Source organism: Mobula birostris, chromosome 27 (genome assembly GCF_030028105.1).
Source record: "Mobula birostris isolate sMobBir1 chromosome 27, sMobBir1.hap1, whole genome shotgun sequence".
Lineage (NCBI taxonomy): Eukaryota > Metazoa > Chordata > Chondrichthyes > Myliobatiformes > Myliobatidae > Mobula > Mobula birostris.
The window spans coordinates 684,262-700,978 of record NC_092396.1 but is presented as its reverse complement, the minus strand read 5'-3'; the positions used below and the strand labels follow the sequence as shown (position 1 = coordinate 700,978).

At 43.4% G+C, this 16,717-nt stretch overlaps 1 protein-coding gene across 1 annotated transcript in view; it reads right to left on the bottom strand.

The window, feature by feature from the left end:
- cfap74 (cilia and flagella associated protein 74) overlaps nt 1–16,717 on the bottom strand; it is a 404,620-nt gene that overhangs the window by 430 nt on the left and 387,473 nt on the right. Inside the window, exons 36-39 of the mRNA XM_072244753.1 lie at nt 15,550–15,704; nt 14,745–14,874; nt 13,565–13,692; nt 4,055–4,189 (exon numbers count right to left, since the gene is read on the bottom strand). Of these exons, the coding sequence (XP_072100854.1) occupies nt 4,055–4,189; nt 13,565–13,692; nt 14,745–14,874; nt 15,550–15,704 (548 nt within the window). The remainder of the gene's footprint in view (nt 1–4,054; nt 4,190–13,564; nt 13,693–14,744; nt 14,875–15,549; nt 15,705–16,717) is intronic.

Here is a 16,717-nt window from a genome sequence, read left to right as displayed (position 1 = left end):
TTGGACCTGGTGGACAAGTAGCTGTTTGCATGTGACAGTGGCCACACCGCTTCGACAGGCGGGCTAAACCAGGAGGGGCTAACTTGCGGGCCTCGTACCCTGGAGAGATGGGGACATGCCTAGGAGTGAAGGGCGTGACCAGGTACAGAAGGAGGAATGGTCATCCAAGGAAGAACCCAGACCACTCATATCACTGGACCCAGACTTCCGAGGTCAACAGAGTGAAACTGCCCCAGTGCAATGACTTTTCCACTTTAAAAACTCTCCCACACAGGTTTCCTGCCATCATTGAGCATGACAGAAAGCCGCCATACTACAGCTTTCTTTCAAAGATATTAGAAATGGTAATATGAATTGGATTGAAAAAGCCATGTCAAAATTGTATTTCTTTAGCAAATTATTATTCTTAGGTATTGTAACATGGCTAGTCAAAAGTTTTGATGAAACTTATCTAGCTTCCTGTTTTATTTTACTTATTTTTTTATTTAGCGATACAGTATGGAACAGGCCCTTCCAGCGCATGGCATTGCGCCGCCTACAACCCACCAATTTAACCCCAGCCTCATCACGGGACAATTGACAATGACCAGTTAACCGACTAACGGAAATGTCTTTAGACTGTGGGAGGAAACTGGACAACCTGGAGGAAAGGCATGTGTTCACAGGGAAGATGTACAAGCTCTTTACAGACAGTGTTGGAAATAAACTCTAAACTCCGACGCCCTGAGCTCTAATAACCTTGCATTAACCGCTATGCCACCGTGGCACCACAAGACTGTAAGATAGAGGAGCAGCATTAGGATATTTGGCCCATTAAGTCTGCTCCACAAGAGATTCTGCAGATTCTGGAAATCTTGAGCAATGCACACAAATTGTTGGAGGAACTCAGCAGGTCAGGCTGCATCTATGGAGGGAATAAACATTGATATTTTAGGCCTTCATCAAGGATGGGCAGGAAGGAGGCAGAAGTCGGAATAGGAAGGTAGGAGGAGGGAAAGGAGGACATGTTGGCAGGTGATAGGTAAAAGCTGGTGAGGGGGTAGGTGAGTGGGTGGGGGAGGGGGATGAAGTAAGAAGCTGGGAGATGATAGGTGGAAGAGGTAAATGGCTGAAGAAGAAAACCGATAGGAGAGAAAAGTCAGTGATGGGAGAAGGGGACACTGAGGGAGGTGATGGGCAAGTGGGCAGAAGAGAATGAGTAAAATGGGAGACAGAATGGGAAATTGGAAAAAAAGATGGAGGGGTAGAAAACAGAAAACCTACAGCACAATACAGGCCCTTCAGCCCACAATGCAGTGCTAAACACATACTTACTTTAGAAATTACCTAGGGTTACCCATAGTCCTCTACTTTTCTAAGCTCCAATGTAGCTATCTAAGAGTCTCTTAAAAGACCCTATTGTATCCGCTTCCACCACTGTTGCCAGCAGCCCATTCCATGCACTCACCACTCTCTGCGTTAAAAATTTACCCCAACATCTCTGCACCTATTTCCAAGCACCTTAAAACTGTGCCCTCTCATGTTAGCTAGTTCAGCCCTGGGAAAAAGCCTCTGCCTATCCACACAATCAATGCCTCTCATCATCTTATACACTTCTATCAGGTCACCTCTCATCCTCCAATGCTCCAAGGAGAAAAGGCTGAATTCACTCAACCTATTCTCATAAGGCATGTTCCCCAATCCAGGCAACATCCTTGTAAATCCCCTGTGCACCCTTTCTATGTTTTCCACATCCTTCCTGTAGTGAGGCAACCAGAACTGAACACAGTACTCCACGTGGGGTCTGACCAGGGTCCGATATTCTCGGATATTAAACGGAACCATTAAACTAGTGTAGAGGAGGCTGCATCAGGAGCACCGGATACAACAGATGACTCCTGCAGATCTGCAGGTGAAATTTTGCCACACCTGGAAGGACTGCTTGGGGTCTAAATTACTGGAAGTTGGAGAAATCAATGTTCATGCTGTCAGGTTGGAGACTACCCATACTGTTGCTCCTCCAACCCGAGGATGGCCTCATCGTGACAGTAGGGGAGGACATGGTTCAATATCTTCACTCCATCTTCCATAAAGGCAGGCTTTCCCAGTGGCCACCCATTTTAATTCTACTTCCCATTCCAGTCCCAGCAAGTAAATTTTCCAGACACATCTCACTTTCAATTTTCAGCCTAATGGGACTTGGACTTTTTATTCCCAGACAACCCACTACCCTATTCCATAAAGCAGAACATCATCAGGAACAGCACTTTATGTTGGATATGGGAATGTTACAGCATAAACACAAGAGATTCTGTAGATGTTGGAAATCCAGAGAAACACACAAAATGCTGGAGGAACCCAGCAGGTCAGGCGGCATCTATGGAAATGAATAAACAGGCAATGTTTCTGGCTGAGACCCTTCACCAGGACTGGAATGGAAGAGGAAAGATGCCAGAATAAGAAAGTGGTGGAAGGGGAGGACGACAAGCCGGGTGATAGGTGAAGCCAAGTGGGAGGGCAAGAGGGGGGGGGATGCAGTAAGAAGCTGGGAGATGATGGGTGGAAAAAGCAAAGGGATAGAGAAGAAGTAATCTGATAGGAGAGGAGGGGGCCATGGAAGAAAGAGAAGGAGGAAGGGACTTGGGGAGGTGATAGGCAGGTAAGGAGTTGAGGTAAGAGGACAGAGTGGGGAATTGAAGAAGAGGGAGGTGGGGAGGGGAAATGATCAGAAGTTAGAGAAATCGATATTTATGCCATCGGGTTGGAGACTCCCAAGCAGAATATGAGGTATTGTTCCTCTAACCTGAGAGTAGCCTCATTGTGGCAGAAGTGGAGGCCATGGACTGATCTGTTGGAATGGGGATAGGAATTAAAATGTTCATGTCATCAGGTCGGAGGCTACCTAAATGGAGTATGAGGTGTTGCTCCTCCAACCTGAGATGTTACAACATCTCTTTCCTTCCTGACTCCACATATAACAATTTCAGGAAATGAACCTGCTCCACATGTTTTCCACTTCATGAGTCACCCTTTATTAATTTGTTCTTAATTCCCTTTCTTTACTTGGCACTGCCATCCCTTCTGTCCCTTAATCTCCCCCACTGTAATAGACATATACTTCCCTTTTGTTCTCTCTTTTCTTTCCTCCCTCTTTTCTGCAACATAACACCTGTTAATCTCTAACCTTTTCACAGTCCCTTTGCAATTTTTGCTCATTTCTTTCTCAATTCCTGCTAAAACATTGTTTACATTTGCATCATTTATTATTAGATTGTAATTTGTCCTTTACTGTGCCTATTGTCTTGTTTATTAATTATTGTACTGTCTTGCACTGTTTTGTGCACTTTACGTAGTCCCGTGTAGGCCTGAAGTCTAGTGCAGTTTTGTGTTGTCTCACATTGTCTAGTGTAGTTTTGTGTTGTTTCATGTAGCACCATGGTCGTGGAGGATCGTTGTTTCGTTTTTAGTGTGTACTGTACCAGCAGTTACGGTTGAAACGATAATAAAAGCGACTTGACTTGACTTGACTTGAAATTCCCCCTCATTCTATGCTCCAGGGAATAAAGTCCTAATCTATTCAGCTTTTACCTATATCTTGGGTCTTCAAGTTCTAGCAACATACAATAATATTACAATGACTGTAAGTTCACCAAATAGTTCACAAGATTATCGTCAAATAAAAGGCCCACTTATTGGTAAATTGTACATTGATACACTTAACATAAAACAAAAACATACCATATTACATAAACTATTTAACTTGCTATTAAAAGATTTAGTTAAATATAAAACTTCAATTTATTAGAGTGGAACTTTAACTAATTTCTTAACTTTCCTTAACATTCCTTAACCTTTAAAGGTAATAAGATCACTCAGCAGCAAATCATAAACAGCAGAAATCTTGCAGATGCTGGAATGCAGAGTGAAACACAAAAACCCTGGAGGAACTCAGCAAGTCAGGCAGCATCTATGGAAATTAATAAATAGTCGATGTTTTGGGCTGAGACCCTTCATCAGGCCTGATATATAACATTCAGTGCTGGACAGTTGTGTGAAGAGACACCCAAGGACTTACATCATGACCACTAGGGGGAGCCCAGCTGACAGTAATGGTCTTGGTGCTGCCGGCCTCCACCACACCTCGGACCGGATCAATGGTGAATCCTTTCACGTGAGCTGCCTGTGGACTGTCAACGATGAGCTCAACACTCTGCAAAGACAAAACCACCAATTGAGGTAGAGGTTCTTAAATCACAGAATCCTAGTCTCAGCATCTCTGAAGATCTTCCCTGGGCCAAATTACAATGACAGTGGCCATATTTCATTAGGAGTTTAAGGAGACTTGGTATGTCACCAATGACTTGCAAATCTCTACAGATGCACAATGGAGAGCATCCTAACGGGCTGTGTCACTGTTTGGTGTGGAGGGCTATTCACAAGATCAGAAAAAATTGCAGAAAGTTGTAAACTCAGCCAGCTCTATCGTGGGCACTAGCCTGTGGCCGTGAGGACCCTCACCACCCAGGACATACCCTCTTCTCATTGTTACCGTCAGGAAGGAGGTACAAGAGTCTGAAGAGACACACCCAGTGTTCCAGGCTTCTTCCCCTCGGCCATTAGATTTATGAAAAGGCAATGAACCCAGGTACGCTACCCCACTATTTTCTTTCTTTTTTTTTCTTGCTCTTTTTTGGCTACTTATTTAATTTAATTTTTATTTTTAATGTAATTTATAATTTTGTAAATTATGTATTGCACTGTACTGCTGCCGCAAAAGAGTATTTCTTGACATATGCCAGTGATATTAAACCTGAGCTGTGAATTAGAGCTTCATTTTTATTGCTAAATACTGATTTTGTGAAATGAAGTATATTTTTTAGTTCCATATTGCCCTTCACAAGTCTAGGATTTCCCAGTGCACCTTACAACCAATATCCACACATGCTCCTGGAGGTGGCCCAGATCATTTAACTTATCAATTTTACCCCTGAATTTGGTCATCTTTCATACATGGGGTGATAGGTTGAGTGAGCTAGTGCTTTTCTCCTTGGAGTAAAGGAGGATGAGAGGTGACTTGAGAGAGCTGTATAAAATGATGAAGGGCAGAGATTGAGTGGACAGCTAGAGACATTTTTCCAGGGTGGAAAAGACTAATACGAGGGTCATAATTTTAATGTGACTAGAAGAAAGTTAAGGGAGATGTCAGAAATAGTATTTTTAAACAAAGAGTGGTGGGTGTGTAGAGCATACTGCTGGGGTTTGTTGTAGAGGCAGTTACTTTATGGATGTTTAGGAGGTTCTTAGATAGGCACATGGATGAGAGAAAACTGGAGGGTTATGTGGGGGGGAGGGTCAGGTTGATCTTGGAGTAGGTTAAAAGGTCGGCACATTGTGGGCTGAAGGGCCTTGACTGTGCTGTAATGTTCTATGTTTTATGTTGTTTGAGGTTTAGCAGGATACAGGTGAGATAGAAAGTTGAGTGGAATGTTGATGGATGGAACTTAATTTGGAAAGGTGCAAGATGAGGAACTTAATGAAGTGAAAATCAGGGTAGGACAAACACAATGAATGGTAGGATAGTAAGGAATGCTAATGCTATTAAAGTTCAACCATAGTTCCCTGAAAGAGGCAATGCAGGGAGATAAGGAGCTGAAGAAGGCTTATGGCATGTTTGCCTTCATAGTTGGGGCAGTAGGATATAAAAGGAGGGATATTATGTTAAAACTACAAAACAGAAGAGAACATTTGAAGTACTGTGACCAGTTCTGGTCACCACACAGTGCAGAGAAGATTCATCAGGACGATATGGACACAAGGGAATGCAGATGCTGGAATCTGGAACCATACACAATGTGCTGGAGGAACTGAGTCGAGCAGTGTCTGCCTGGGGTAGTGGTGGAATCAGATGTGATAGTGACTTTTATTTTATTTTAGAGATTCCACCGAGCTGTGCCTCCCAGCATCCCACCGATTTATCCTCCAGCCTAATCTCAGGTCAACTCCCAATGACCTACTAATCAGTACATCTTTGGACTGTGGGAGGAAACCAGAGCACCTGGAGGAAACCCATGCACACATGGGAAGAATGTACAAACTTTCTTACAGAGGACACCAGAACTGAACTCTGAACTTAGACACCCAAAGCTGTAATAGCATTGCGCTAACCACTATGCTACCATAAGCGCTAAGAGGCTTTTAAAATGACACATAAATAAGCAGGTAAAGGAAAGGATCACGTGCAGGCAGAGTGCATTTAATTTGGTACCGTGTTTGGCACAGAGATGTGGCCAAAGGGTCTGTTTTGTTGTACTGTTCAAAGTTTAAAGTTTGAGGTAAATATATTATCAATGTACATATATGTCACCGTATAAAACTGAGATTAGTTTGTTTGTGGGCATACTCAGAAAATCCAGGAAACATTATCATCTATGAAAAATTGCACTCAACAGGGCGAACAAACAATACATAAGTAAGTAGTAAATATCGAGAACATGAGATGAAGAGTCCTTGAAAGTGAGTCACTAGTTTGTGGGAACACTCAGTGATGGGCAGAGTGAAGTTGAGTGAAGTTACCCCACTGGTTCAAGAGCCTGATGGTTGAAGAGTATAACAGTTTCTGAACCTGGTGGTGTGAGTCCTGAGGCTTCTGTACCTTCTTTCTGATGGTAACAGTGAGAAGACAGCATGGCCTGGGTGGTGGAGATCCTTCGTGATGGATGCGGCTTTCCTATGACAGCGCTCTGTGTAGATGTGCTCAATGGTTGGAAGGACTTTACCCGTGATGGACTGGGCTGTATCCACACTTTTTGTAGGATTTTCCATTCAAAGGCATTGGTGTTTCCATACCAGTGAATATACGCTTCACCATTCATCTACAGAAGTTTGTCAAAGTTTTAGATGACATGCCGAATCAGTTCATACTTTTAGGAAGTAAAGGTACTGCCATGTTTTCTTTCTAACTGCAATTATGTACTGGCCCCAGGACAGATCCCCTGAAATGATAACACTGTGGAACTTAAAGTTGCTGTCCCTCTCCACCTCTGATTTGCTGATGTGTCTGGCTCCTGGACCTCCAATTTCCTCCCTCTTAGCTCAATAATTTGCTCCTTAGTCTTGCTGACATTGAGTGTGAGGTTGTTGTTGTGGCACCACTCAACCAGGTTTTCAAACTCCCTCCTATATGCTGATTCATCTCTATCTTTAATTTGACCAACAACAGTGACGTCGTCAGTAAATTTAAACATGTCGTTGGAGCTGTGCTTAGCCACACTGTCATAAGTGTAAAGTGAGTAGAGCAGGGTGCTGAGCATACAGCTTCGTGGGGCACCTGTGCTGATGGACATTGTAGAAGAGATGTTTTTGCCATTCTGAACTGACTGGGGTCTGCAAGTGAGGAAATCGTGGGTTCAATTGCACAAGGAGGTATGGTGCTCGAGGAGATGATAGTTTGAATGCCGAGCTGTAGTCGATAAAGAGAACCCTGATGTCTGCACCTTTGCTCCCTCCGGCACCCAGAGCATGCCCTTCTCTCACTGTCACCATCAGGTAGGAGGTACAGAAGCCTGACGGCACACACTCAGCCATTCAGGAACAGCTTCTTCCCCTCTGCCATCCGATTCCGAAATGGACATTGAATCTTTGGACACTACCTCACGTTTTTTTTAATATACAGTACTTCTGACTTTGCACTTTTCAAAATCTATTCAATATATGTATACTGTAACTGATTTACTTGTTTATTATTAATATTTTTATTTTATTATTTTTTCTCTCTGCTAGATTATGTATTGCATTGAACTGCTGCTGCTAAGTTAACAAATTTCACGTCACATGCCAGTGATAATAAACCGGATTCTGATTCTGCTGTCCAGGGTTGAGTGAAGGGCCAGTGAGATGGCATCTGCCGTGGACCTGTTGCGCCGGTAGGCAAATTGGAGCAGATCCAAGTCGCTTCTCAGGCAGGAGTTGATATGTTTCATCTTCAGCCTCTCAAAATTCTTCATCACAGCAGATATAAATACTACTGAGTGATAGTCATTGAGGCAGGTTAGCATGTTCTTCTTAGGCACCAGTACATTTCAACCTGATCCTGGTGAACACTCCAGCCAGTTGATCAGCGCAGATCTTTAGTACTTGCCAGGTACCCTGTCATAGTTCCATGTTCTATGTTTTATCTGTGGCAGGGGAAAGGAATTGCTGACATTTCAAATCAAAACCTTGTGTTAATCCTGATTAAGTAAACATAAGTCAAATCAGAAAGAAGAACAAAGCAAGAGAAAGGAGTCAAAAGAGGAAAGCGAGAAAAATGATAAAAGGAGGAAATGAGATCTACATTCATATCTCTGCTACATTGATGACTGCATTAACACGGCTTTATGCACCCATGCTGAGCTCATCAATTTCATCAATTTTGCCTCTAACTTCCAATCTTCACTTGGGCCATCTCTGGATACAAACTGTCAACTGACATCTTTCATAAACCTACTGATTCCCATAGTTATCTGGACTATACCTCTTCCCACCCTATCACCTGTAAAAATGCCATCCCCTTTTCCCAGTTTCTTTGCCTCCATCGCATCTGTTTTTCAGGATGTGGTTTAGCATTCCAGGAGACGTCCTCCTTCCTGAAAGAATGGGGTTACTCTCTCTGTACTACTGATGCTGCCCTCACCTGCATCTCCTCCATTTTCTGTACATCTGCACTCACCTCATATTCCCATCATTGTAATGGTGATAGAGTTCCTCTTCCCTTCCCCATCACCAAATCAGACTTGGCATCCAACATATTACCCTCCGCAGGAATCGCTCCCTCTCCAATCCACTTGTCCATTCATCTCTCCTCACAAAGGTCTCTCCAGGCACTTATCCTTGCAAGTGGCGCAAGTGCTGCAGCTGCCCATACACCTCCTCCCTCACCTCCGTTCCAGGCCCCAGTCAGTCCTTCCAGGAGAGGTAACACTACACCTGTGAATCTGCTGGGGTCATCTATTGTGACTGGTGCTCCCAGTGCAGCCTCCTCGGTGTTGGTGAGACCTGTCGTAAATTGGGGGACCGCTTCATTGAACACCTCCACACCATCTGCCAGAAGTAGGACTTCCTTCTGGCCAAACATTTTAATTCCGATTCCCATTCTGGTGTGTCAATCCATGGCCTTCTCTTGTGCCAAGATGAGGCCACCCTCAGGGCGGAGGAACAATACCTTGTATTCCATCTGGGTACCCTCCAATCTGATGGTATGATTATCAATTTCTCCTTCTGGTGATCAATATTTTCCCCCCACTTCCTCGATCCCTACTTTGATCTTTCACTTCTTCTCACCTGTCTATTACTCCTCCCTCCTGCTTACCTTTCCACTATTGTCCTCTCTTCTCTCCTATCAGATTCTTTCTTCTCAACCTTTCCCACCCACCTGGCTTAGAACATAGAAACAAAGAAAACCTACAGCACAATACAGGCTCTTCAGCCCACAAAGTTGTGCCGAACATGTCCCTCTGCACCCTTTCTATGGCTTCCACATCTTTCCTGTAGTGAGGCGACCAGAACTGAGCACAGTACTCCAAGTGGGGTCTGACCAGAGTCCTATGTAGAAGCAACATTACCTCTCAGCTCCTAAACTCAATGGCACGATTGATGAAGGCCAATACACTGTATGCCTTCTTAACCACAGAGTCAACCTGCGCAGCTGCTTTGAGCGTCCTATGGACTTGGACCCCAAGATCCCTCTGATCCTCCACACTGCCAAGAGTCTTACCATTAATACTATATTCTGCCATCATATTTGACCTATCAAAATGAACCACTTCACACTTATCTGGGTTGAATTCCATCTGCCACTTCTCAGCCCAGTTTTGCATCATATTAATGTCCCAGTGTAACCTCTGACAGCCCTCCACACTATCCACAACACCTTCAACCTTTGTGTCATCAGCAAACTTACTAACCCATCCCTCCACTTCCTCATTCAGATCATTTATAAAAATCATGAAGAGTAAGGGTCCCAGAACAGTTCCCTGAGGCACACCACTGGTCACGGACCTCCATGCAGAGTATGACCCTTCTACAACCACTCTTTGCCTTCAGTAGGCAAGCCAGTTCCGGATCCACAAAGCAAGGTCCCCTTGGATCCCATGCCTCCTTACTTTCTCAATAAGCCTGCGATGGGGTACCTTATCAAATGCCTTGCTGAAATCCATATACACTAGATCTACTGCTTTTCCTTCATCAATGTGTTTAGTCACATCCTCAAAAAATTCAATCAGGCTCGTAAGGCACGACCTGCCCTTGACAAAGCCATGCTGACTATTCCTAATCATATTATACCTCACCAAATGTTCATAAATCCTGCCTCTCAGGATCTTCTCCATCAACTTACCAACCACTGAAGTAAGACTCACTGGTCTATAATTTCCTGGGCTATCTCTACTCTCTTTCTTGAATAAAGGAGCAACATCAGCAACCTTCCAATCCTCTGGAACCTCTCTTGTCCCCATTGATGATGCAAAGATCATCACCAGAGGCTCCGCAATCTCTTCCCTCGTCTCCCACAGTAGCCTGGGGGTACATCTCATCCAGTCCTGGCGACTTATCCAACTTGATGCTTTCCAAAAACTCCAGCACATCCTCTTTCTTAATATCTACATGCTCAAGCTTTTCAGTCTGCTGCAAGTCATCACTACAGTCACTAAGATCCTGCAAGTGAATACTGAAGTAAAGTATTCATTAAGTATCTCTGCTATTTCCTCTAGTTCCATACACACTTTTCCACTGTCACACTTGATAGGTCCCTACTCTTTCGCGTCTTATCCTCTTGCTCTTCACATACTTGTAGAATGCCTTGGAATTTCCCTTAATCCTGCCCACCAAAGCCTTCTCATGGCCCCTTCTGACTCTCCTAATTTCCTTCTTAAGCTCCTTCCTATTAGCCTTATAATCTTCTAGATCTCTAACATTACCTAGCTCTCTGAACCTTTTGTAAGCTTTTCTTTTCTTCTTGACTAGATTTATTACAGCCTTTGTACACCACGGTTCCTGTACCCTACCATAACTTCCCTGTCTCATAGGAACATACCTATGCAGAACTCTATACAAATATCTCCTGAACATTTGCCACATTTCTTCCGTACTTTTCCCTGAGAACATCTGTTGCCAATTTAAGCTTCCAATTTCCTGCCTCATAATTCCCCTTACTACAATTTAATGCTTTTCTAACTTGTCTGTACTATCTCTCTCCAATGGAGATAGAATTATAATCACTATCTCCAAAATGCTCTCCCACTGAGAGATCTGACACCTGACCAGGTTCATTTCCCAATACCAAATTAAGTACAGTCTCTCCTCTTGTAGGCTTATCTACGTATTGTATCAAGAAACCTTTCTGAACACACCTAACAAACTCCACCCCATATAAACCCCTTGTTCTAGGTAGATGCCAATCGATATTTGGGAATCTAAAATCTCCCATCACGACAACTCTGTTATTATTACATCTTTTCGGGATCTGCTTCCCTATCTGCTCCTCGATATCCCTGTTACTATTGGGTGGCCTATAAAAGAACACCCAGTAAAGTTATTGACCCCTTCCTGTTCCTAACCTCCACCCAAAAAGACTCTGTAGATAATCCCTCCCTGACATGCACCTTTTCTGCAGCCGTGACACTATCCCTGATCAACAGTGCAATGCCCCCACCTCTTTTGCCTCCCTCCCTGTCCTTCCTGAAATATCTAAAACCCGGCACTTGAAGTAACCATTCCTGTCCCTGAACCATCCAAGTCTCTGTAATGGCCACCACATCATAGCTCCAAGTATTGATCCACGCTCTAAGCTCATCCATTTTTGTTCACAATACTCCTTGCGTTAAAATAGACACATCTCAAACTGTCCGCCTGAGCGCGTCCCTTCTCTATTACCTGCCTATCCTCCCTCTCGCACTGTCTCCAAGCTTTCTCTATTTGTGAGCCAACCGCTTCTTCCCCAGTCTCTTCAGTTCCGTTCCCACCCCCCAACAATTCTAGTTTAAACTCTCTCCAGTAGCCTTAGCAAACCTCCCCGCCAGGATATTGGTCCTCCTGGGATTCAAGTGCAATCCGTCCTTTTCGTATAGGTCACACCTGCCCTAAAAGAGGTCCCAATGATCCAGAAATCGGAATCCCTGTCCTCTGCTCTAATCCCTCAGCCACACATTTATCCTCCACCTGATTCTATTCCTATACTCTCTTCTGTCCTATCTTCTCTTCTATCACCTTCCAGCTAGTCTCTTTCCTCTCCCTCCACCATTTAATTCAGGCATCTGCCCTCTTCCCTCTCAGTCCTAAGAATGTCTTGGCCTAAAATCTTGACTGTAAATTTCCCTAGATGCTGGCTGACCTGATGAGTTCCTCCAGCATTTTGTGTGTGTTGCTCTGGATTTCAAGCGTCTGCAAATTTTCTCGCGTTTGTAATTTATTACTTTTATGAAAACCCATCAGATATGATTATTTGCTTTCTAGGTCAGAGGTGAAATGCTCTTCGCATTCTGCAAATATGTGAAGAGCAAGAAGGTAAGATATGAGAGAATAGGACCAATCAAGCGTGACAGTGGAAAAGTGTGTATGGAACTGGAGGAGATAGCTGAGGTACTTAATGAATACTTTGCTTCAGTATTCACTATGGAAAAGGATCTTGGCAATTGTAGGGATGACTTCCAGTGGATTGAACATTGATCGTGTGGATAGTCAGAGGCTTTTTCCCAGGGCTGGAATGGCTAGCACGAGAGGGCACAGTTTTCAGGTGCTTGGAAGTAGGTACAGAGGAGATGTCAGGGGTAAGTTTTTTACTCAGAGAGTGGTGAGTGCATGGAATGGGCTGCTGGCGATGGTGGTGGAGGTGGATACGATAGGGTCTTTTGACTCCTGGGTGAGTACATGGAGCTTAGAGAAATAGAGGGCTATGGGTAACCCTAGGTAATTTCTAAAGTAAATACATGTTTGGCACAGCATTGTGGGTTTTCTATGTTTCTATGAAATGCGGGAGTGAAACAGACAATTTTGTGAATCTCATGGTTTACTATTAGGAAACTCTCACATTTGTGAGGATGATCATCTGTGGTTCAAAAGTCATTTACAACACGGTGACTTCGCCCTTTTCACTACCTGTGAGCTATTTATGCATTACTAACAGTTGCAGCGTTAAACTCAATTCCACCATGAATGTCCCATGCCCAGCCATAAAAGCAGGGTTGGGCATTGGGGTAGCATCCCCATCCAGTAAAAACAGAGCTACAGAGACACCAACAGAAACTCAAAGACCTTATCCCTGGGAGAGGAAGGATCTTTGCATTGAAGACGTATGAAGTTGTGAAGTGAAAGCATAAGCCACAGGTTTGATTAGCCTTTCATAAGCCCAAGACAGAGGACTCTGGTGAGCAGCTGTCAGAGGCCTATGCCCCAGTAGAGGTGAAGAGCTTCAGAAGAAGAACAAGAATATTAAACTTAATACCTAATTTACCAAGAACATTTGATCTAATTTACTTTTTGTAACTTTAAACACTTTTAAGTAACTTCAGGATATGCCTTGTTACATATCTACAATTCAAAAGAATGTGATTACCTTTTTTCCAGCAGCCTGGGTTGATCGGATACATCCTACCTGGAGTTCCCTCAAAGCGGTGGTGTATTTGTTGTCAGACTTGATGCTTTTCAAAGTGAGCAGAACTGACTTCAGTGGCTGAGGTTTATCTGTGGCCAATAGTTACAGAAATTCACGGTATAAGCTCCTCAAACTGAAAACCATGGAAACACCTCTCTTCGTGAAGTTAGAAAAACCACTTAAAATTAGAGGGTGGTGTTGGATTCCGATGAATTAATCCAAAGTTCTTTCAAAAGTCGGGAAAGAAGCATAAAATTTGTTGCTTCATGATTATTTTACCAATGCATTATTTGCACCAAATCAAATCAGCAAGGATTGTACTGAGCACCCTGCAGGTGTCACCATACTTCTGGCTTGCCAACATAGCGTGACCATAACTCACTAACCCTTATCATACGTCTTTGGAACATGGGAGGAAACTGGATCACCCGGAGAAAACCCACACGGGCACGGAGAGAACAGACAGCAGCGGGAATTGAGCTCCTGATTATACAGCTGGGGCAGAAATTGAGTTACATTAACCGCTATGCTACTGTGCTGCCCTGGTATGGAACAAGTTGCCAGAGGAAGTGATAGAGGTGAGGTACAATTACGATGTTGAAAGGCGGTTGGACAGGTACATGGATAGGGAAAGGTACAGAGCAATATGGTCTAAGTGCCGGAAAATGAGTCCATCTCAGATGAGCACAAACACAAGAGATTCTGCAAGTGCTGGAAATCTAGAGTAACACACACAAAATGCTGGAGGAACTCGGCAGGTCAAGCAGCATCTATGGAGAGAAATAAAGAGTTTACATTTTAGGCTGAGACCCTTTATCAGGACTCAATGAAGTGTCAACGTTTCAGGCCGAGACCCTTGCTTGTTCGGCATGGACAAGTTGGGAGGAAGGGCCTGTTTCTGTGCTGTATGACTCTATAACTATGTGGAACAAGGTCAACAGGTGATGTTGTAGCTGTCCAGTGTCCCTACCCTATTTGAACATGACTGAAAACTGGATGAGTTTGGTGGGAATGGACACGTTTGGAGTTGATAAATTTGACTGTTGTGAGAAATGGATATCACATTAAAACTGACATTAAAAGTTGTGATTGAGCCCTCCCTCAGTTGTGTGATGACATTATAGCACAAAAGATATTATACCGCTTCCATCCATGTGCTCACAACTTGGTAAGATGCTCAAGGATTCCACTGTGACGTCGACTGGGTCTCCACCTTCAACAAACATCGTATGTTCTCTTGCAGCTCCCTTCAGCTGGATTGTATGACTGACCTGTGAAGGAAAAGGAAATTTAGTAATCACTAATCTTTTTGGAATTTCCTTTATGCAATGATGTGTTGCTGCTAACTGGGGAGCTGCTGACCAGGTTGATTAAACAAGTGTTGGCCACTATCACTCAATGCTACTGCATATACAGTCATTGGCGTGAGCTTTGCAATATACCCTATGCACCAACTTTACAAAGTTTGCAACAAATCACACTTATTTTTGAAATTTTATTCAGAGTTAGAGCATGATAACAGACTATTCAGGCCCAATGAACTTGTGCTGCTCAATCACACCCATGTATCCAATTAACCTATTAACCCACAAGTCCTTGGACTGTCACCAGCTTGCTTATTTATTTATTTATTTATTTATTTAGAGATACAGCCACTACAAGTTCTTCTGGGCCAATGAGCCACACTGCCCAATTACAGCTATGTGACCAATCAGCCTACTAACCCACAGGACTTTGGAAGGAAACCGGAGCACCTGGAGAAATCCCACAAAATCCCTACAGATGGCAGTGCAAATTGAACTTGGATTGTTTGCATTGTAATAGCATGATGGTAACCACTATGGTTATGTATGAGGTGGGTAGAAAATGCCTGTTTCTGTGTTACATGATCCTACTGTAAAGATAATTGTAACAACAATTCCCCTTTTAAGCAGCTGCAGAGATACCTTGTCAAACAGCTCTATGTATATCACATCCGAGTAACATAGACTTTCATGGTCAGGACTGAAGGTCACTTCAAATTCTTGAGTCTGCATTGCATCTATCCATCCTTTAACGGGAGAAACACTGAAAACACTCTGGCCACTGTAGTTCTGAGTACCTGGCAAAATATATAAACAAGAGAGAGTTATACCTCTGGTATGCCACTAACATTTGAACCACTTTTCAATGCAATTTCTCAATGGGCCAAATGGCATCAATCTGATCCTACGTTTTATGGTCCTTCTCTACAACTACACAGTAGTCAGGAAATCTGATATAGCGTTAAATCTTATTCAACATCATAGATTAACACCTATCTGTGTATCCACACCAACACCTCTTAGGGCACCTTGATAACATGGTGGTTACCATGATGCTTTTACACCACGGGGAATCAGTGCTTGGAGATCAATTCCAATGCCATCTGTCAGGAGTCTCTGTGAGTCTTTCCCATGCACTGTGTGGGTTTTCTCCAGGTACAGTAGTCTGATTTCCTTCCACAGTCCCAAGATATACTGGGTAGGTTAACTGGTCAATGAACAGTAAATTGTCCTGTAGTTAGGTTAGGGTTAATTGGGGTTGCTGGGGCAGAATGGCTGGAAGGGCCAGAAGAACCTACTCTGCTGTATCGCTAAATAAATAAGAAGAACAGGACAGCACAGTAGCGCAACAGTTAGTGAAACACTGTTACAGTGCCAGTGACTTGGGTTCAATTCCTGTCACTGTCTGCAAAGAGTTCGTAAGTTCCCCCCTTAAGTGTATAAGTTTCCTCTGAGTGTTCCAGTTTCTTCCTACAGTCCAAAGACATACTGATTAGTAGGAAATTTGGTCATTGAAAATTGTCCTGTGATTAGGCTGGGGTTAAATAGGTGGGTTGCTGGACAATGCGACTCGAAAGGCTAGAACACCCTTTTCTGTGCTGGATCTCTTAATAAAAATTTAAAAATATTTCCCATATAAATTGACATGTATTAGGAATTTGCTGTGGTGTGTTTGTAGGGAAAGTGCAGACTGTTGCAAGAAAGTATGCAGACTCTATAAGTGTGTGAAGAGCAAGAGGATAAGACATGAGAGAATAGGACCAATCAAGTGTGACAGTGGAAAAGTGTGTATGGAACCGGAGGAGATAGC